General features: G+C 36.9%; 1 protein-coding gene across 3 annotated transcripts; it reads right to left on the minus strand.

Annotated features, from left to right (window-relative positions):
- Nucleotides 1–2,188: 2,188 nt before the first annotated feature.
- Nucleotides 2,189–23,842, minus strand: LOC110377595 (uncharacterized). Of its 3 annotated transcripts, none has more exons than XM_021336529.3 (5): nt 23,588–23,842; nt 15,412–16,150; nt 14,390–14,537; nt 13,858–14,010; nt 2,189–10,578 (listed from the first exon to the last, which is right to left on the minus strand). In XM_021336529.3, exons 2-5 carry the CDS (start codon nt 16,140–16,142, stop codon nt 10,462–10,464), a joined length of 1,149 nt encoding a protein of 382 aa, XP_021192204.3. In that variant the 5' UTR covers nt 16,143–16,150; nt 23,588–23,842; the 3' UTR covers nt 2,189–10,461. The 3 variants fall into 3 exon arrangements, with proteins under 3 accessions (XP_021192204.3, XP_021192205.3, XP_021192206.3); XM_021336530.3 differs by lacking the exon at nt 23,588–23,842 and adding an exon at nt 23,071–23,366; XM_021336531.3 differs by lacking the exon at nt 23,588–23,842 and adding an exon at nt 16,278–16,428.
- Between the last annotated feature and the right edge of the window lie 7 nt (nt 23,843–23,849).

Consider the following 23,849-nt stretch of genomic DNA (forward strand, 5'->3'; position numbering starts at 1 on the left):
CAACAAGGTAGACAGACGACCTTGTAAAGGTTGCCGATCTGTGGAGATCTAAGGGGGAGGTATATCTATTATATTCAGCAGTGGACGTCCTATGGCTGAGATGAATGATCTTCTTGCGAATACATCAGGGCCCCGATTCTCCTAAGTTAATAATGTCAAAATCGAATCGCAATATGATCGTAATAGCAGTTTTAACCATATCGGGCATTCTGCTACTAATAAAAGACCAATCGTATTCGATTGACATTTGATTGGTGTGCGATTGGTCTGCTATTTTGATGATTTTGGTCTATACGGTAGTTTGCTGTACAATCATTTTGCAATCGTAAATCAGTTGCAGACAAAATGATTCATTATTGAATGACGGAAAAGGATAAAAACGTTTATTTCAAAGAAAACATAGCGGAATGCCACATACGCTTCAATCGTAATCGAGTCGGGATTGGATCTCAGTCGAATCGAGTCGAACGTCAATCGAAGGTCGCTTAAGTAAAATTAGGAGAATCGGGCCCCAGAACCTTTCGAATTGTTTCAAGCAGCGAAGCAAATCGTTTGCTTCCTCGTGAATTTCTCTGAACGTGTCGAGATGCTACGCGCGTGTGTCGTGATGCTACGGGTGTGTGTCGTGATGCTACGCGCGTGTTTCGTGCTACTACGATCGTGTGTCGATACTTAGACGCGTGTGTGGCGACAAATGCGAGTAAGCATTGCGTAAAAGCGTTTAAAACGTGTTTTGTTTTAAAAAACGTGGTGTACATAGACAACTATATTTTACGTTTATCTTAAAAGTATGAATTAGGTACGGAAGGTAAAATATACCTATTGAGTTTCCATGCAACAACCTATTGTCCTTAATTGCGTAACATTTCTTTTTTCCTTTCAAACAGAAAGAAACAAGAAACCTCCATTCAGTTAGCACAAGTGTCTCCAACAAATAAAGGTATTGAGCTCAGTGCTACAACTTGCTAATAGGTGAACGTAACGCGCTTATCTGCCCATTGTTCATAACCAAAATCGCAGGTGCTGGCCGACAAAAAAATTCTACGATTTCAAATCAATCTTGTAAATGTAACGCTCTTAAATGGACCTGTTGTTAATAATTCTTTTTGTCATCACTGCAGATGCGAGAATGTTCTGTGAAAAAACGAAGGCACCTCTGGAGCTGGGCCAATGGCAGTACTCCCTGAAACATATGGACTCAGCCGTCGTGGAGAACCCTGCCGTGTCTATTAACGAAGGTCAGGTGTATGTGTACGAGAACTACTTTCCTGGTTACACGATAAGGTACATTCACGTGGACAACTTGGCGATTAGAACCTGTGGGGCGAGTGCGTCGATCAAAGCGGGCGGTGTGGGGGCTTCCTCCGTGCTCATAGTTCTACGTGCATACATCAACCAGGAGATCAGGTCCGTAATCGATATATGGGGAGAAAAGAAAGTGTCGAATAACACAAACGCATTGAACAACACTCAACTGAGTCTCAACCCTGAGGAAGTGAAGAATATAAACTATAATTATTTATTCAAAGACACGCGAGCTTTGAATCACAATAGACAAAATTTACATTAAACTATATTTATTTTTCTAATTTGATGTACAGTTTTTATTAAATACTCTTTATGATATTTGTTTTATTTATTCATTGAAGTATGCCTATTTTGCAGTGTAGTTTAGGTATTTTTGATAGGTTCATTCGTGCATGAAATATAAGTGGAAATGTTTGTGCAGGTGAGTCGGTTAACCCAATCTACGAAATCGTAAGAAGAACGAGATTCCAAAATACTACAAAACCGAACGAACGAACGAGAACAGTACGAAGAAGTACAGAACAGATACGAAGAGGAACAGTGACGTTATATCGACATTTTCTGGATGGTGGACACTCCATACGCAGCATGATCTTTGTCGGATAAGTTGACCACAATATTGAAAGTAACTTTATTAAACATATTAAAAAAATGAAACTGGTATGTACGAAGAGTCGAAGAGCCATAGCGACGTCATATCGACAATTCCAGGAGTCAAGCATTAAAAAATTAGAAAAGTTTGTCGGACTCATCGTAAGAAAGGCGCTCACAAAGTCTTGAATTTGTAGGTAAAAAAAAATTGTTCGCCGGCCAGAGGACTACAACTATTTTAATTACCAACCCCTATGCAGGTACTCGACTTTCAAGAAATTAAACATACTTGTAACAAACGTTAAATTACTTTATTTAATAAACATACATTTACAATACAAACATACATTTATCAGCTTATGAATAAACTTAAAACAGATTATTACATATACTATATTTGGATGTATACTTTGTATATTCAACTTGATCAACAATTTTGATATCAATTTACTTTTGACTAGAGGGAAAATTTTTGTTGTAATACAATCATCAAAAAATAATTTTCTTTACAATCAATTCAATATGTAACTATAGTAACACATCTGTTACTGTTACTGTTACAGCCTTTTTATCGTCCCACTGCTGGGCACAGGCCTCCTCTCACAAGGAGAAGGATTGAGCATTAATCACCACGCTTGCTCAATGCGGGTTGGTGATTTCAGACTATAGTCCAGGTTTCCTCAAGATGTTTTCCTTCACCTTTTTATCAGCCATTGTTGTTCAGTAACACATCACTTGTTATAAATAAATACATAGCTACATAGATACCCACACATTATATATTTGTAATATACTAACTGTGTGCCAATTAACTGAACCATTACAATTATAATAAAGAGATGTTAATGTCATTTATAATTAATACAATGTTTATCTTAACTGTATATTATGCACTGACATTTATTATTAATAATATATTATGACATTTGTGACATTCGATGCTCATGTTATAGTAATACGTGAATTTTAAATAGATTATGTGCTTGTAATAACGGCAATAACTTACTAATAAATAAAGCTACATGTTAGATGCAAGTTTACATATTCTAGCCAAGTATTTAAAAACTAAGATTAATTATTTCTTGTATACTATGTGTAAATTCAAAACGGTTATATGAATATAATAACGTGATTATAATTCTTTACCTATAGGCTATTACGTTACAATTACAAGTAAATATTCAATACGAGAGATTACAAGATATTTCTACAGAAATGTAAAGAACAAATAGTTCCCTAAATCGTGGACAAAATGACGTATCTCTATATTATCGACTCTTAGTTAAATTGGCATAAATTTAGACATTTTGGCGGATTTTATCAATTCCTGGATTAGCCTTAATTCGTTAAATTTTCTTATTAATATGGTTGACTATTGTTCTACGGGTAGGGGTATACTTTAGCTTTTTCGCGAGGTCTTTCTTTTAACATTCATAACTCCCCTTTCGTTATTACACTACCAATCTGCACAAATAAGACTTTCATCGTACTCTATAAAGTACACAGCGTCTGACCATAATGTCATCATAGTGGACAGAAACATCCATTTACATGGATTACACCAATAAGTTCTATAACCTTCTAGAAATACCAATAGACCTGTTAATGAAGGGATCGTTAATAACTTGTAAAGGGTGTATTTCACCTACACGGTACTAACAGGTCTATAGTTATTTCTATAAAGTAGTACAATAAGTTCTAAAATGGTACATTAATGAGGTCATTAGAATCAGGCTTTGTTTACAATTCATTCGCATAGCTTCTTAGCTTTTCAACCGTTACACACCGTTGCGAAAAAGTTATAGTAATGTACGACTATGCTTGCTAGCTGGGCGGCCAGGGTAAATGTTATTACTATTATTTATTTTAATTATATGAATGTATATGAACACTAAACTTTGATATTGCATTGTGCACCATTATTATTTTTAATTCTTTGGCATTATTTTATGTTGAGCACCATTTTGATATGAATAGCATAGACCATTCACAACACGCGCGGTCGAATTTCGTAACGTTCTTCCGCGTTCAAGAACCCCGGTTTTGCCCTCACTAACAAGAAAGCTATTTTCTGTACTATCCTGTACTCGAATGCCTCATTGAAGCAAGGAGTTCTACTTAGATGGTAACTTCATCACCGTAATTATGTGACGCTTATCCCTGCTTGTACCAGGTCATAGGATATACGATAACATTACATCGCTCATATAACAACATATATTTAACACTGCTGGCGTTTGTAATTTAATGCTAATATATAGGTACACTTTATTATATTGCTCACACAATTTTCGACTGTTGATACTTGAATTTGTGATCGATGCCTTAATTTATTAGCTGCCATGATAGGTAACCTTGATTAAGACTAATCGGACTTGAAATAATCACTTTTTCCCTGAATTTATGACGTTAAAGGTAACGTAAGGTGGTTCTTGATCCAGTCAAATGCAACATTTTCGAGTACATTTAATTTGGGCTCTGTTGCAATAGTTATCCACGAAGCGAGAGCCAAGAAATAGCTAAGAATACTCAAGTACGAGCCAAGCAGAAAGACTTGAGAAAGAAAATGATGGCAGTTGGCCAAGACAACGCTACGAAGAAGAAAAATCCTACCTAACTGTTGGGTTTTATTTAAAAATGCTGCCGCAGTGCTCATCGTGAGACAAGGATATTTACAGATATAAAACTATGAATAACCAAATTATTTGTACATGGATATCATATTAAAAGCCATATGTTACAGCTCGAATACATGTTGCCGTTTTCCCGACGTAAATACACTTTTTTCAGTACGTATAAAATTATAGAAAATATTTGAAAATTCGCCTTTTGTGACATATAGTATAACAGAAATTATATAGGTAAATATGGACAAATATAATGTCCAGCAAGAATATACGATATGAGATATTTTACTGAAATTAACATGAAGCTTCTCAGACTGCGACATGACAAACCAACCATAACTGCAATAATTAAAATACAATCTACCTTGAAATTGAGACACGCACACATCCAGCCTTAATTCATAAAATCAACATCCAAACGAAGGAAGAAAAACTACATCCTGTATGGGGGGCGATGAAGATAATAAAATATAACATTATATAGCTACTAAACATGCACTTACGTGTTGCTTATGAAACTATTTACAATTTATCATGTTGACATACCATAATGTTTGTATAACAAGCTTTATCACATTGGGACGTGAATAGCTCAAGCAAAACATGCGTAACCTATGCTATGTCCTACTCAACTACTCAAAGCTATACTATAATATTTCAAAGCGATGTTTTTTAATCGGTAAAAAAAAGTATTTATTCATATTGTATTCTCCGGCTTGTCTCCGATGTTTTATCACAAAAGTTCTAGCTCAGTCTTAGCTGAATTAGTTAGACTTAGTCTTTAGTTTATGTTACTATGTGATGTTAAAACGATGAGAGCACGATACGTGAAGGGATAAACTGGTAGCTAAAACCAATTTAAAATATTTTCTCAATAATAAATAATATGTATGAGCCAATGTAGCCTGAAAATAATATTAAGATAAAATGATATTGAAGTATCTAACTCGCACTAGGATAATTTTGAAAATCACTACTTGAAGGAAAATCTTATACGCCATGCTTGTTCAAAAGTCTGTTTATCGCAGTATTTTAATACGCAGTAGCATCTTAGATAATTTTGTTACGATTTTTTTTATTATTGAAATAAGAACGTGAGTATCGCTGCTTAGAGTTGCAATAATAATGAATTATTATTAACTAAACCCCTGTTACAATCTACGTATGATATTGCACTTTATCCAAACTTTTCTAAACCTAAATTTAACGTTACTAAATTATAATATAAATGAAAATGTGTATAAATCAATGAGATCAAATGATAAGCGAACGATCACTTCTTCCAATCTGCCTTTTAACATTACTATAGCATGATAATCGCGAACTATAGCATCGCTTTCTAAGGAGTAAGAGGTTAATATGCGATAAGGCGCTATAATTAGCGTAACGTTTTCGCCTTGTTTAGTTAGTATCTCGTTATCTCGTATATAGACGCGTTGTAACTACTGACGTTGATTCCTCACTATAACTAAGATATACTCGTATGAATGACAGCCTACTGTAAACCTACACACACACTGCAGACGAAAAAGTCGGCCGATGGTTGTTTTTTTTTAATCTTAAATTCAACCTTAGTCGGTCTGGTAGCGGAAAATACCAGATCGTTGTACCGTCTGTCCCTGTATTCATCTACATACTGATTTATGAGCCCAAATCAAGCATCGGCCGACTAAAAGTTTGTAGTGTGCGCATACTCTAATAATAAAATGTTAATCAGGAATATACAACCTACATAGTTATAGCTACCTACATTTTCTGTGAGGCTTATTTAATATTTTTGATGCATTCAATAAAAATACTAATTAGAGATCATTGCAGTTGGCGAAAACTGATCAAATTTTTCAAGTTTTTTACGCGATTTTTCTTCTAAATAATGTTTTTTTTTCTTTAAGATAATTTGATTGCTCTCTTTTTGAAACATGCATACTTTTGGTGATATATATTTAAATTTTTAGGTCTTTAGGAGTGTTATGCCAATTTCTAATCTAAAATACATATAAAAACAATATACCTGAATATGTATCAATTGAAAATATATATGATAGACTTTATCTGAGTTTTATACCTACATACTAATTTTTAAAGCCATTGGATAAACTACAGTTATTTTTTGAATGAAAAATATATTGCAAAAGAGGCATTTAGAGCAAAGCATTATATACAGCAGATACAACTATTAAAGTTATTTGTGACCTCACTAAATAATACTTTTTCATGCAATGGACTTCACTCAACATTTAGAAAAATGATGAGTTCTATCGATTCATGAAAATGGGCATACCAAGTAAATCCAAAATAATGGATTTTGGGTAAAAGGGGATTAAGATATTTTGACCCTAAAAGCTCCCTTAGTCGGCTTTTACGACACCCTGGGAATGAAAGGAGTGGCCTATTCTATGCCGGGTCCACACGGCAAAATATCACCTAATTCATCATCATCATATCAGCCAATTGTCGTTCGATACTAGCAAAAAGACGGGAAGACTTCTTGGAATAAGATGTAATCCATCCTTTTAACGTAAAGTTATTCTCTATAAATTCTCTAATTTATTTATTTTTCTTTCTAATCTCAGGGGCCTGTGTTATCCATCATTAAGCAATTTTCATTTTTTTTTTTAATTAGAGTTATTTTTCTATATCTTCTTAAATATTGCACATTACCGGAAGTTATCACAAATGAAATGAAAACACAATATCGCGAGCAATGAGAATCCAATATACCTCTATAAATAATGAATGTAGCTAGTTGAATTTCAGATATGAATTATTACGATTCATAAATTCGACCTACTGGCAAGCGGTGATTTGTAAGTCTATACAATGTCCAGTTAAGCAATGGTATGAATAAGAAGGCACAACTTGGTGAATTGATCAGCATTATTTTCATCAATACCTATACCCAAACAGATACTGAGTGAAAAAGGCATGACTTCTTGGAATAGGATGCAATCTTTCCTTTATAACCGATTTCAAAAAAAGGAGGTATGTTTTCGACCCTATGTTTTAACGTAAAGTTTGATTATCGAAAAGGAGTAGAACGGCAGAGAAAAGTTTTTATGTCCCGCTCGCATTAGATGTAGTGGGTGTCTGTAATTATATTGTACCTACGGAAATGTCGAGGTTGAGGTATTTTCCAAGCTAAGACGCTCCACAATCGTGAGGTGTAAAAATCTCAAAGGTCGGTGTACCACCTGGATACTGCTTCAACTGGTCTCGTATTATATTAGCAATGAAACAATTATAGACATCCATCATCATCCTCCGAGCCTTTTCCCTAGTTGGGAAAAGGCTTCCAGTCTAACCGGATTCAGCTGAGTACCAGTGCTTTACAAGAAGCGACTGCCTATCTGACCTCCTCAATCCAGTTACCCGGGCAACCCAATACCCCTTGGTTAGACTATAGACAATCGTGGTGTTTTTTCATGCCCTCACGAGATGCAAGTGTATCAAAAGATTCTAACAACTTCTGGTACTCCGTAAAATAAAATTGTATATGCCCGATTTTTTGCAATAGTTTTTTTTTGTGTTTCTATAGATTTTTTCCTTGTTTTCTGTGATGAACGAGGAAAATTTTAAAGCTATCAATTTTTATGTGATATTAAATAATATTAATAAAGCTACATTTACAAGCTGTGCTATTAACTAAATTACACAAAAGACTAAAAACTACAACTAAGTATGAATAAAAATATTTTGCGATTACATCATGCTAATGGTGGCGTGAAAAGTATTTATTTTAATTTCTGATATTATTTTATTTTTATTTAATTAAAGCAATTACCTTTATAGATTGGTACTTGAGAGTAATGAATTAAAACAAAGATGACATATCACAAAATTGATGAGCAAAAGGTGTGCAAAGTAAACACTACTTGGTATTCACAAAGAATGGAAACAGTGCTTATGTCTTAGGCTACTGAATAATTATGTAAAAAGATATATGGGAAGTCAGATTGCTTGAAAGTCACGGTGACCCCAGTTTGCAGAGGGCAATTGAAGGACAATTATTAGGAAAGTCTACTTTAACTAACTATACTATTATTATTTATTACTATATTACTACCCTGAACAGCGATAATCACCGGTTAGTCGGAGTTAGAGATATTGAAAGCCGATTTGAGATCCAACGTTCAGACTCACTGTAGATCACATGCATTATAATATAGCATTGATGTTTTTAACTAAGTAAAACTAATTTACGATATATATCTATTTTATATCAGATATTTTTGGATATCAATAAAACAAAAAAAAAGAAATAGCGTCGTGGATTTTGTAGAAACACAATCTCTTTGTGATAGATACCACAAAAGTTGAACCCACCTGGAATCGAACCCACGACACGCGGCTACTGTGTTAACTCAAAGCCGACAATCCTTCTACACCAAAACATAGACCTAAGAAGTTGTACAACGGTCAAAATGGAAGCTAGTTCTCTTCGTCCTATATGTACTGTGCGGAATATCACGCGAAGAATACGTAATATGACTTGAATCGTCGCGAACGCACTCCGCCCGAGGCGAATCCGAGAGAAAAGGCATCTAGGGACCTGTATTACTACGTTTAGAGATGCTGCACTGCGTCTGATCCGAATACGAGCCTTCATAGCTTTATTAATAAAAGAAATATAGAATAAAATACTAAAAAAGTATTTGAAATATGGGAATAAGATAGCTTTTTGTCGTTTTCGGGTCGGACGCAGTGCAACGCAATTTATTCCGTCTCTATATACCTAGTAATTGACAGCTTCAAGCAACGAAACGTGTATGAATTAATCCTTCTTAGTAAGCACAAACTCCACGATGTTGTTAAAAATAAAATAATTATTAAAACACCGTTTTTTGGAAACCATGCTTAGATGAAGTTTGAAAGCCACCACATGCAAATTGTCATAGATATACTAACGCAAATAGACATGGCATAAGCATTTACCGTTTAGTGAAAAAAGGTTTTTAGTCAAAAATTGTGGAAACCCTACGCCAGCTACGCTACCGAACTTGGTGATTCTTTAGCAACCAGACCTATTTCTGGCCGTCCGTTTTGAGACTAACGAGGTTGCACTTTATTCTCGACTGGATAAAGCGTAAATTGCAACAAGACAAGAAATATTGAAAGTGCCTTTTTCAAGCGCCGCAAGATTTTCTTGCATTTCGCCTAAAAGGTTTTAGAATATTACTGACAGTCAACTTCGGGAAAACGAATGTTAGTTTAGGATCAGCGGCTCAAACTCCGTAGGTATTATAATAACGATTTCAAAAAACGACAGTATTTGAGGGGTGCCATAAATCGAGTTGTGTGTTATAGAAACTGATATCCACCAACTTATGCTCGGCCGTAGTGCCGAACATAGTTTGCATGTCACAGCCATCAGACATAGATCATATAGACTTTAGAATTTTGAGTTTTCACAATATCAAGTATCAAAGCCTGCTCAGCAACGGAACAAAATCATCAAAACACCAATGTAAACGCCAGCAGTAAATACTAAAGGTTTGAATATTGTTCGCTTCGCATATATTATTATAAGGAAAAACAGAATTCGCATCAAGCTCAGTACGAATCTCCGTGAAATCTTACACTCTTCAGTAACTCTAGCGTATTCGGTGCGGAAACCCATGAAGATCACTTACTTACAAATATTTAACATTCGCGTTATTTTCAAGGTTTGCCGAAAGAGGGCTCGATACAATTTTATTGATACAATTTTGCTTCGGTTACAGCTATAATCTTCAATGAAGCTTAAATCTCAATCAGCTTCATTCCGCTTGTTGTTTCCACGTTCAGCTCACGAGGGTAATTTTCCCTTACATAGGGTAATTTTCCCACTCACAGGGTAATTTCGACGGAACAAGGTCCAATCTATGTGACACTAACTCTACTTGCTACGTACCGTCTAATCTAAGCAAATGTTTAGTCAGTAAAGGACTGCGATCGGTTAGTCGATGTTGTGGAACTTGAGGATCGCTCGGCCCTTGATCTCGGAGTTGCAGAGTTTCCTCACCACCTCTTGAGCTTCCTCCGCCGGGAACACAGAGTGCGCTGGTGGTTCGATCTGTTGAATAGAAACGTTGTTACAGATATGTACTGTATTATGTCATTTGCAATACATTTCGTATAACTTCTCCTCGATCGATAAAAAAGCAGTTTTTTTGGGGGTTTGGATAAAACTGAATCCTATTTATAAAGACTTCGCAGTCCATCTGTCACCAAACTGTATTTCATAAGCCATGATATTTAGACAGTTGAAATGTTCACAGATGATGTAATTTTGTTGCCGCTGACACACACTCGAATATTTTTAACTATTGATAAAAGCGTTAGACCACCGGTGTGCGGTACTCACAACAAACATACAAATGTATCTTCCGGTCTTTTCGCTCTAGTAAATAGTAAAATTGCGTGCGAACATTTCTAAAATGTCCGCGTAATTGCAACCTTTGTCCGCGAACAGTGGACTATGGGACCAAACAAATACCTCTAATTTAACCAGTTTATAATTAGACAGCGACTACTTGGGCTCTAGACAGACGGACTGCATTTCAACTGCAATCCAAGTGCAAATTGCAGTTCAAGGGCAGTTTGAATGCAGTTGACACGACTGCAATAGAACTGCAATTGCGTTACAAGTTATTTGGCGGTGACTGTTAGCAAAACGGCCAGGACACAGTTTTCCCCGCCAGATAACTTTGTACGGGGGTGCAGTTGACTGGTATTGTGCAGTTATTTATATAGGCCATGTCGTACCTAATCACATATACTTTATGATATTCTATCAACAATATCTGTACTGACAATTACGCGAAGATTAAAGGCCAAGTCAGCAAAGATGTGAACTGGCAACTAAAATAATCTACTTTACGCGCCCTGGTAAATTACTATTAAAGTATAATTCAATTAGCTTAAGGAGGTCCAGAACATACCTATACTTAGTCAAGCCAATTTAATTTCATTTTAAAATAACGGTAACTAATGAATAAGAAAATTCTATGAGTGTAAAAAAATAATTGCCGTGAAAAATGTAAAGTAAGTATTTATTTTTATATTACGAGATACATATAATTGAACATTAAAATGCACAAAAGTACCCCTATATAATGTAGATTCACATTGCACTTGACAATTTCATTAGTACGAAGCACGATACGGACTTGTTTATTAATGGTCATTCCCAATATGCTATCTATTTGTTGTTTTGCTTACTATAGATAGAATTTTGACTTAGCCCCGTGCATTGGAGTACCAATTTTTTGTGCAGTTGACATCTAAAAATGTTCTAATTTTCTAAGCATTTTTTGTAGTGATTGACAGAATAGGCATGATGACTGAAAAAACGTCACGTATTTTTTATTTTCTCTCACAAACAAGTAACAACGAAGATATATCACTATAAAATTTTGTGTTACGTCACATCTCAGTACAAATTTGACAGTCGTGACGTCACTAGCCCCCACTCTCAATCTTTGTTGCGTTATATCTTAGGTATTAAATATGAAATGTTTTGTTAAAATAAAAAATACGTGTGTAATATTTCTGTCTAATCTAAAATGTGGACTAATTAGAATCACTATTTTTTAAACCCTGTCATCATGCCTATTGTCCACTGCACCAAAAAAACGGTCGAACGGTAATATCGAGTACCTATCTCTAGAAATTAAATCAACGGATAGTTTGAATGTTGGGATCGGGAACAGCCGCCCGGTATCAGCGGGCCACTAACCTTGCGTAGATAGGAAACATGGCATGTTCTCCTATATAATGATTGCATACCGATTATTATTGAACATTGTTTGCGCCAAAGTGGAAGCTATTTTTAGCATACGGGTTATTTTTTAGCGGCAAGTATAAAATAGGTGTTTAAAACTAATATAATAAAAATGAAATATTTTTTGTTTGTTTGTTGTTAAAGGCTCCAAAACGACAGAACCGATGTGAAAAATCGTTTCACTGTTCGAAACCTGCAGTCTTCCCGGGTAAACAGTAGTAGTACTCATAAGACGCAGGTGAAACCACGGGAAAACGGCTAGTTTATAATATTTTCAAGTTGATTTTGCATGGAATAAGACCCGAAACAACCTAGTCGAAATTAATAATTTCACTGTTGGGAAGCCGCATTCTCCGGGTGATATAGGCTATATCTTATCCGGGTAAGTGAAGAAGTTTCTCGGGATGCGGGTGAAAGTATGATAAATAGCTAGTCTCGAATAAAGACACAGACTACAGGCTAATACAGACCGTAAAAGAGCTGGTAAAGCCCTAATCACATGCTGTACGAAAAAAACTTTTAGTAAATGTACTTCTCCATGGATCTATTGGGTGACAACATCGTACAAACAAAACAGCATCCGAAATAAGACGATGTAAGCCAATCAAGTTACACTACCGGAATCTCAAAATTATACCACGAAGGAATTTAATATATTGGCTAAAACAACTTCCTGCGAACACGCCGAACACATGATTCTATTATGTAGTATCAATCATATTACCTGTCTTCCCTATTCCCTACACAAGCTTGTCAACAAAATTGGAGAACAAAACACTACAAAGGAAAATCAGCTTTAAAATCCCAGACATAAAGACTAGCCAACAAAATATTCGAGCCGAAAAATTAGCAAAAATAAAATCAGGACTTACGCAAAATATATCACCGATGAGCGAGGACCAAGGGCCTTCTGCATGGAAACACAGGACCGATTGCACTGGTAACATGCACCGTCGAGAATGAAATATGTACCACGATTGGAAGTTAACACTGCAATTGACTAAATTGGTCTAAATTGGCCTTGCATTGAGGGAGCGAATTGCCCCCTTGTGAATCAATCAGTGCAGTGTTAGCCAGTACGTGTGTGCAATAGTGGTAGATTGCGACCCTACTTATTTGCTGTCGTTGATTTTTTGCACGTAGTTGCGAATTGAAGCCAATCTATACGGTATTTGACCCTGATCTCTTTAAATGTATGCCTAAGTTGCTGACATACCACACATTGAAAACAAAAGCGAGCGATCACTGTAGATTCCTGTATCTATGGAGAAGATTGTCATTGAGGCCAAAGGCCTCAGATTTCAAACCTACCCCGTTCCTAGATAAAAATATATAAAAGAAAGTCGTGTTAGGTACGCTACTTATAACTCATTAAATCTATTGCTATCACTTATTATCTTGTTGACAGAGAAAGAGTCAGCAATAAATTTAAAGAAGCTTTAACTTTAATGGACTTTTGTGTAACTGACGGTTATAGGTTAGAAAGAAGGACATAGGATGGTTCTCGTCACCATCCGGCTACGGGAAGCAGGTCGGGAGCTAGCGTGTGTAAAAATGTTGGATACTCACTTCGCCTCTTGCCACCAGGGTGACCAGTTCCTTCAGTTGTTCTATGGAGCCGTTGGGAACGATCACAATATTCACGTTCATTTCTTCAGATTTCTTCGCGAATTTCGGCAGCAGTTTCTCACCGACGTCCTCCGTCACTAGTACGACACCACCCTGTGAAAAATTGAGTTGTAAGAAGAACGTCTTGGTAATTTATGGTACAAAAGTTAGTCTACTATCTATACTTCCATAATTCTATAACAAAAGGGATTTTTTGTTTGTTTGTACTTACCAAAATTCTTTCACTCTTAGAAAGTCACACTGTCCCAGAGTAACATAGGCTATATTTAGTTCGTGTACGGGAAGAAGTTCCCCGGGACGCGGTGAAGCCGCGGGAAAACAGCTAGTATGTTATAGGAATAGTAGATCTTATGCTTTTATTTGTCACAAAAACTGATAACCTGTCGGCTCTGCCACCGAATCTACATGAAGTAGTCCCAGCATCAGACCAGGTGGGCCGACAGTTTATCCAACAGTATGCGAGGGTACTTACAGGGGCCAAGCACTGCAATGAACGATGCAGCGACCTGGATGTGGTGCCAAAGTTGAGCACCACATCCACGGGGCCGCCACACGCGTCAGTCGTTCTTTCGATGAGCTGCTTCTCATAGAGGTCCTCATTCCATTGTACTACGTTCACTCTGCACAAAATTAGATTACTTTATTAATATTGTAAATAAGAAAATAACTCTGTCTATCAGTCGCATTTATCATTAAAAATAGATTAACCGATCAAAATTGAATGTACACAGAAGCCTGAGAAAAGACAGGGTGCGAGAAGTTGTTTTATCTGGATGCGGGTGGAACCGCGGGGTAAAGCCAGTAATAACATTTATGAAAGCGAAAGTTATATATATGAAATATATGTATATATGTAATATTTCTTAACGCTGGAATAAATGGACACATTTTAAATCAATTTGTTCTGGGTTAAGCTGGCAGCGTGGAACAACAAATATTTTTTTATTGGATTATTTCGTGTGATCTAACTTTACAATAAAACAGTTGAACCGATTGAGATGAAAGGTATAAAGATCGGTGGTTGCTTGGAGATGGCTAGAGGACTATTATGTAAATGCGAAAGATTTGACGCAAGTGAAGCAACGGGAAAATGCTATATGTGTGCAATTTGTAAAGTTAAGTGCTCAATAGGCAGTAGGTACAAAAGTAGAAGTGTTAATTCCGAGGACAGATCTCTTGACTACAATAAAAGCAAGCCGACGAACCGATCCGTCTTTTGTGCACTAATAAATGCAATTTCAATTGTTAAGAGTTTCAATTCTATTCGAATATGTGTCGAGATGTTATTTATGCACTTTGGCCGTGCGAATATTTGTTACGATAGGCCAGGGTTGTCAGACCTGCTAAGTCTAACAAATAATAAAAATGTTTCTCCAAACAAAGATAAAAATTATCTCCTAATCTCCGCGTAAACAGAGAATCTAAAGATATCAAGATGGAAAATATTGCATAAGATAAAACAGAAGCTGTTAGGTGTAATAAAATAAGACTTACTCTTCGCATTCCTTCGCCAAAATGAAGCCTTCGTCCGTGAGTATAGCTACACAGATCCTGATGCGATTGTTGTAGGACGCATGCTTGAAGTAATGAGTCGCAATGCGGAGCGCCCACAGTGCCAGGCCACCAGTACCAACGATCAGAACCGTCGTACTATCTTTCTTAGCTGGTCCTTCCAGCACTCTCTTGAGGTACGCTCCAGCAGTGTCCACGGTATTCATAGCAAGCAAGGCACCAGTGGGAAGCATCGCCGCCACACTCAACGGCAACTCATCGGGAATAGGCACTAAACACTTAAAATCCGGCACCACAATATACTCCGCATACCCATTTGGCACGCCTTCGTATGGATACAAAACTATTCTGGAACCTTCCTTGATCCCGTCAAGTCTTTCCGCAGCCTTTCCAATGGCGTCTACGACTCCAGCTACTTCATAGCCGGGGAATAAGGCACCGTCTCTTAATCCGATGTGAGCAGGTGTGGCGTGGGTGTGTATGCCGAAGTTTTCCATCTCTCCTGAAAGGCTGCCAATGGAGGATATTGAAGATGTACTGCAGACGGAGGCTGAGCGCGTCTTGTTGGCTCTGTAGCAAGCCCCAGCGTAAACCACGCGGATCCTAGCTCCGTACATGGGTACGTCTGGGACGGGAACGTCGAAACTGAACACGCATTCCCTGAGGGTCGGCCCAGGGGACTCGATGGAGACCTGTCTGCACAGCTTACTCATTTTGATACCTGTGAACAAAAGAAAATGTTTAAAATATATTTTTTTTTTATATATATATTGACTAGGAATTTCTATAATTTCACTTAAACCTAAACAATGATAATTTGAAAACGGCTAAAACTTTTCCCTACGTACCTCAGAACGCAACGAAAAAACACGTATAATATTAAAACAGTAAACTAAAGCACTAATTGTCTATCACAGTGGTCACGTCCGTTCTCCCTGAGACCGGAGACAATTCTGAAAGGATAACTCCACTATCTTTCCGTCAACAAATCGATATCGAGAGATAACAAAAAACCATTTAGCACTACAATGTCTTTAGGAAAATGTTGTTCACTACACAATGAGGACAGATAGGCTTCCGTAACACAAGTTAAATAAAAAATCTTCCGAATTTTAACTTCGCTGTTTTAGCAACTAAAATTAGTTTAGCGTATCTCAGTTATCTTACACGTGCTATTTATCTTCTCATCTGCTGATCTTGGGGTTATCAGATCACTAAAGGTCACGGCAGTCTTTTATTTTACGAAATTCTTTTGTCAATTTTTTGAATGCACCGATCACAGTTTTGATATACCGTTCGTCTAGACTCTAGACGACTGTTTATGTAAATCTTAGTGACGTATACAGGAAAAAAAATATTTGTTAGACATCGAACTGGTAACAAAAAAATAAAGTCTCAATAGAGTCCTTAGTTGTTGTAGTGTATACGTGCATCCTCACACATTGCTCTGCTCGAAATCGATAACGAGTTTATTTCCATACATTAACAAGTGATTAGTTAATGAGTGAGTAATGTAAGCGATCATTCCGTGCGCACGCAATCACGCATCGAACAAACAAATCCTGGTGTATGAAGGTAACCTAGGTTAATACTACGTGACTGCGAATGATGTTCGCGTGAATTTACGCCCAGTGAGGTCTTAAGGTCTATGCCCGAATAAACAGTGCAGACTTAATAATCGGCCGACAGTTGCCTCGATGGTTGGGTAACATTTTTTTAAAATCTTGTTTCCCATCAAAGTTTTCAGACGGTTTGGTACCTGATCTTTGTAATGTGCGCACTACTATTCATCTCGTCAATTTAAGAGATTTATGATGAGGAAAAATGAACAAAAATATGTAACTGCAAAATGTCATTATTGCTTTTATGCCGATATTGATGACTGTGCTATATTGAAAATGTTTTGCATAATAACAAAATAGGTACGCAGCCATAATTTAGTAGTATTGGAGATACTATGTTTACTAGTATGCCTTTGTCTCCCGGCCAGCCTCATATTATAGGTATTAGCCTTAAGATTAAAATAATTTATCTATTTGAGGAGATCAAAGATCTCATATAAATTGACTATCTATATCTGAATCAGAAGACTATCTATAAATTGACATTGACAGCTGCGTGGTAAGTGTGAGCACCTCCCACTTTGCGTGTGAAAGGCACAGGTAACCCAGAAATATGGTGGTAGTGTGGTACCCATTTTCTGGTAGGAAATAGCATGTCCTTGGCAAGATTAAGCACGCGCTTCTTTTTCAACAAATGCTGTGTTTAGGAAACACATAACCCTGCATTTTGTTTAAGTACTTTACGAATAACATGTAGCCTTTTAATATTGATCCAGTGAACACGAGCTGTCCATATGCTCGTCACGTTATATAAAACAAAAACAACTGATCTCGGTCGGATAAAAAACCTGGCAAGGTTATTCAAAGTGAGGTTTAGCAGCCCTACGTGACAAGTGCCTGAATGTCATAGAGGACTTTAAATCTAGGTCGTAGTTATCACCTATAGTTTTAGTAGGTATGTGGAATTTCTAGAAATTACTTTAAAGCCCTGCTTTAGTAAAAAAAAGCGTGAAAACATAAACTACGCTCATACTTGCTGACAAGACTTTCATTGTCAACTTTTCCAAAAACCTGATAATTAATTTTACATAATAACATTATCATTTTAGCTCAAAACTCATTTATTTTTGCTCATTTATAAGTGTTGTTTTGGGTGTTTGTAGACAAAGTAAATCATCTTGTATATCTCTAAATAACCACAGGACTATATGTTCCCGGATTTTGGAAGGCGAACGTAGGGCCGAAGCGAAGTCAACACACTGAAGCCCTTTTGAGACAACTATGTACATATAATGAAATGATGACACAAAATGATTATTATTTTTCTAAACGTTATTGTTTCCAATCACTGCAATGACTAAGCGTATGGTCATTAAGATGATTACAAATTATTTATCGCACTTCATTGCCAAATCATGCATTAATAGCAAACTACTTGGTTAAGTGGCGTGTATCTATGCATAAAGAAAATTTCCCGCGGCTAACAATATCTTGATCAGTAGTCACTTTGGGTGTCTTCATTTAAATAATACTTTACACTATCATATATCATAAGCTGATAACCATTATTAAATAAATGGTATACAATGTCTTGTTTGTTCTTTTGTAATGCTTCTCTAATCTTGAAAATATTTTTGATAGAATTTTATTTCAAACACATCATCTGCCTAGCCTTTTCTCTACTATGGGATCGGTGAGTACCACTGTTATACATGGGGCGACTGCCTATCTGACCTCCTCTAACCAGAAATCAACATGGTAAAAACATGGAAATGAACATGGTTGTTAAACTACCTGGCATCTAACTATTTGTAACGGCTTCTTACTGTCAAATTATTATATGAAGCTCTTGAACTTTGTACTTCATACTTTTCCTTATAGTTTTTAGGCCATGACGTAGGTAGGTGTATGGGAACAACAATAAATAATCTTTAGGTACATTTCATGTTATTGACCGAAGTATTTATTCATTACAATTTTTGCAGTTGTTTTAATACATCTCAATCACACATCAATACATCTCCGTACTACGGATACTGTAAAATCAAATATTACTTATTAAGATTGCACGCGACAAAGATTTGTGTTCGATAAATCGATCTCAGTGGCGTGCACTTGGAGAGGCCTATGTCCAGCAGTGGTCTGCGATAGGCTGATGATGATGATGATGATGATGAAACTGATTTATATTTTACTGTGATTTTTTCTCCGCGGACCATCAATGGAAGTATTTATTCTTTAGAGCCCTTTTTCAAAGTCCAAATAGCCGGTTTTAATAACTAAAATACTATGAACTATGAGGACGGGGCGCGGTTGTGCAAACATAAATTGGTGGTCTACTATACAATATTATTTGTTTGGCTACCGTAAATGGGTCCGAAAACAACAAAAAAATCTGTTAATATAATTATTTATTTACACACACTTAAATACAGATTATTTTTACATTTGAAACTAAAATTATACAAATTAAAAAAAAATCTAAATAATAGTTTTTTTTAATTTTAATATAAACTGCCGCGTGAATACTGTTACTACGCACACGAGCACCGATGCACCAATTGATTGTGATAGACGGCAATAATATGCAACAGCAATAAATTGCAAGCCACAATTGGCGTCAATCGCCCCCTTCCGTTTGATACACAAGGCGCGAATTGTTACGAAAATTGCTATAACATCTTACTTCAGTACAGACATCTTTATTATTTAATCTAGAACGACACGAGTGGCTAAGGGCATTCTATGAAACGTTTTATGCTCATCAAATTGTTTACTTGTATCAAGTCGACAGTTTCACGATGTTTATACGCTAGGTCAACTTAAAAGTGTTTAAAAGATGAAAGTACTACAGTGCAAAAGAAATCTGGGATTGTTGGGGGGTAAGTGGTATCATCTTAAAAACTACCGATATATGTATAACTAGCCGTTTTCCCGCGGTTTCACCCGCTTCCTGTGAGAACTACTGCCCGCACCGGGATAAAATATAGCCTATGTTACTCGCAGATAATATAGCTTTCTATTGGTGAAAGAATATTTAAAATCGGTCCAGTAGTTTTTGAGTGTATCCATTACAACCAAACAAACAAACAAAGTTTTCCTCTTTATAATATTAGTATAGATAGTAAATTAGAAAAGAGCATTTATAAAAGCTTGTTTTTCTAGTGTAAACACGATTTAAACTAGTAATTTTTAAAGAATAGATTATGATACTCAAGCCTGCGCGCACACTGCAGATAGTCGGCCCATGGTAGAAAAAAATATATACCGAACAAATACCTAATCGTTGTTACGGGTGTACTTCCATTCATCTTCCTACTGATTTATGAGAAAAAAACAACTATCAGGCGACTAAATCTTTGTAGTGTGCGCGCGGTCTTAACCTTGCATCATAATTGGAATTCTTCATCAAACATCTTTACAACTTCTTTCTGCTATTGTTTTTAATTTATGGGCCGGTAAAACGATTAAGGTTGTCAATGAAGTATAGCATTCTTCATCCTAAATTCGAAATTAATGTTTTTTTTTCTAATTTCCGTCCTTAGACAGACTCAGGTTAAAATGATTTGTGATAGGACCATCGTCGTGCTTCGAAAGAGTTATCATCAGCGTGCGTGTTTAGGTAAATCTTTATAAGACACAATATCTTGCTGTGGATGACACGGAAAAACACGCCAGACTATATTCTTATTTCATACTAGCGACCCGCACCGGCTTATCACGGGATAACAGTATTTCCCCACTATTTAATGTATGTTATTATACATATAAACCTTCTTCTTTAATCATTCTGGTATAAAAAAGCGCATTAAAATCGGTTGCGTAGTTTTGAAGATTTAGGCGTTCAAAGGGACATAAAAAGCGACTTTGTTTTATACTATGTAGGGATAGACATATAAATAGTGCAAGGACTATTACGAGTATTGCTAAATCACGCACGCACGCTAGCTTAAATATCACTTATGTCGCGTCAAGAGGTACTCAAACTAATAGATTTCAATTAATTGAACTGTTAAGATGTACGAACAGATTGTACAACTCTGTTTATGCTTTTGATATAATTTGCGGTTTATTTCAATTCAAGGCCAATTCATTTAATGGGACGATGTTTTCTTCTAGAAAATAGAACATTTGGCCGTCACCATCGACAGCTTTTTAATCGTCCCACTGCACAGCTTCTTCTCAAGTTGAGAATGAACGAAGACCGATAAGCAATGAGTCTTATTAGCACACGCTTGCTCGAGATGTATTGGTGATTGCAGACTTTTAAGTCCAGATTTATTCCAACCAACCGACTAACCAGTCTAACCAAGGGGTATTGGGTTGCCCGGGTAACTGGGTTGAGGAGGTCAGATAGGGCGGTCCTTGTAAAGCACTGGTACTCAGCTGAATCCGGTTAGACTGGAAGCCGGTCCCAACATAGTTGGGAAAAGGCTCGGAGGATGGAAGTCCAGATTTATTCAATGAAATTTTAGTCTTTGATGTCTACGATACGTTCAGAAAGTTTATTTTCGCTATTTACGGTGAAAACGGCTAAAGTGGAGACGTAAGTTATTGATCTGTAATGTGTATGGGAACAAAAAAGAGAGATACGTCTAATTGAAAGAATTGTCATATGCAGAATAGGCCTTTTTTTTTTTTAAATCATCAAATGACCCCTCCCGCTGTGGGTTAGCAGCGGTGAGGGAGTGTCAGACTCTTACTGACTAAAAACCGTCGTGTTCCGTCATAGGCCTTTTATGTACCAGGGCCGCGGTATCTCTTTCGAACAACCCGCAGCCCCGGCAGGCCTTGGCCCTGCTGGGCCCCGCTGGGGTTGCTGACATCTCTTTGAGGAGCGCGTGGAACAACGCGCGCCGTCGACACGGGTCTGTCGTCTAAGTAGACAGAGGGACGATGAGCCACCCGAACTCACCGCCCACAGACCCACGCCTACGGTGGCCGGGAGTCATCTCGCGACACCCGGCGCCCATGGTGTCTACCTGGTCCAGCGCGGCGGCCGGGATGAGAGGTGCGAACTCTCTGGCGTTCCGCCTCCTCCTTCTCGAGCATGACCGCTTCGCAGAAGGAGGCGACGGCATCCCATTCCCTCTCGCCCCGGACCATGGCCTGAACCAGGGCCGGACGCGAGAGGTCGCCGCCGCCCAAAGCCTCGACGAGGACCCGGCGGTGCCCTTCCCATGCGGGGCACACCTGGACTGTGTGGTCCACCGAGAGAACTTCATGTACCGATCAAAAATCCGTTGCATTTGTTCAACGTACCTATGAGGAAAACGACGCATACAGATGTTCGTGTATTTTTTCTTGTGCAGATGCCAGAATGTTGAGATAATGATGCAAAATATATGTTCTTAACTGTATTGCATACAAGAATTATAATTAAATATAATTATTTAATTTGTCTTTTTTTTTGGTTGCAGCAGCTCGGCAGCTCTTGTCTTCAAAACGTACCAATCAATAATCTGACATTATTTTCTTCTTTAACAATCGCTAAGATCGTCAAATATCTAGTAATCTAGTAGTAAAACAGAAGTTACTACGCATCGGCAGTATTTTGTTATTCGCGAGAGTAAACATGGCTCATGATATAGGTCACTGACCTCTTGTCCAGAAAGAAGACTCGGTTTGTTGATTTCCCGCCAATTCTCATGAGGATGCGTCTTTTTGCGTTCATTGATTCGAATTCTAAGAAATAGGTTTTATTTTAGTTTTTGTTTGTGCACGCCTTTGTTAAATGATAAAATAATTACTATTGCATGCCTTGCAATATTTTAATGGTGATAATCCGAAATAAATACGATTTACGATTATTCCCTTTGATAACTTGTAGATAGTAAAACAAAATAAAATAAATAAATAAGAAACAAAATTACCTATTTGATTACATAATGATTTGAATTTCGAAATTGGAATATCTGAAAAAAAAAAACAGTGCGCGGGAAAAATAAGTTCTTTGTTTCGAATAAATACCGGTATTCCATTGTTTTCTCAGCTCAAAAAAATATGCGTTTTCCGATGCTGTTGACAAAACGTACATAGGTAGCTAAGTAGGTAACAAACAAAGCGGAGGAGGACTCACCTTCACAAATGCGAGACACAAAGGTTGGCCTATTTAGCTGTTTATTAACGTAAAACTTTGCACTCAGCGTAATTTTAAATGGTACATTTGTAAACCAACAAGCGCCCAAATCAATACTAAAGTCCACTTTGAAATTCTAGGGCTCTAAAAATAGTGAGTGAGCGAGAAGGGGCCGGATCACGACAACCGGGTGTTTTGAATAAGGCAAATAGTAAACAAGGGTGAGACAATGAACGATCAGCAACCAGCCGAGTGATCGCACCAAACATCGCTAAATTATATAAACATTGCTATGACCTTCCCTTACGCTGAAGGTCACACAGAAAAAAATAAAAAACAAATCTGAGGCCAGGTAAACAGAAAAATTATCTTCTGCCAAATTTTTGAACTTAATAAGAGCAACTCGCGAGCAATTATATAAATAAGGCGTTTTATAACATTCTGTGTCAAAGTTTTATCAATCGGAAATTCATTGTAACGCCCATCATCAAACTTTTTGAATAAAAAAGTTTCTTACCTGAAATCTCGACCAATGAACACTATGTATTTGTTTCAGCGATTGCTTTTGTGCTTGATTTTTCAAATTCACGTTTTTATTTACAAGGACGAAACACGAAATGACAGAGGGATGACGTCAGTAACGTTTTTATATTGCGTTCCGTTTCGCTTCCAAATAGTCATCTGAATTCAAAGCAACGTATCTTGTAAACGCTTTGTTAAAATCCTCGTGTTTTGTTTCACTCTATCATACGCGTGCACAATGCGTATTAAATTAACAG

Source organism: Helicoverpa armigera, chromosome 1 (assembly GCF_030705265.1).
Source record: "Helicoverpa armigera isolate CAAS_96S chromosome 1, ASM3070526v1, whole genome shotgun sequence".
In the NCBI taxonomy this organism is placed as follows: domain Eukaryota; kingdom Metazoa; phylum Arthropoda; class Insecta; order Lepidoptera; family Noctuidae; genus Helicoverpa; species Helicoverpa armigera.

Bases quoted from the DNA above. Each gene is read 5' to 3' on its own strand.
- LOC110377595 (XM_021336529.3), bottom strand. From the start codon at position 16,142: ATGAGTAAGCTGTGCAGACAGGTCTCCATCGAGTCCCCTGGGCCGACC. The intron at 14,538-15,411 runs GTAAGTCTTATT...AATTTTGTGCAG, and splicing joins TTGGCGAAGGAATGCGAAGA to AGTGAACGTAGTACAATGGA. The intron at 10,579-13,857 runs GTGAGTATCCAA...TCTATTCAACAG, and splicing joins CCCTGGTGGCAAGAGGCGAA to ATCGAACCACCAGCGCACTC.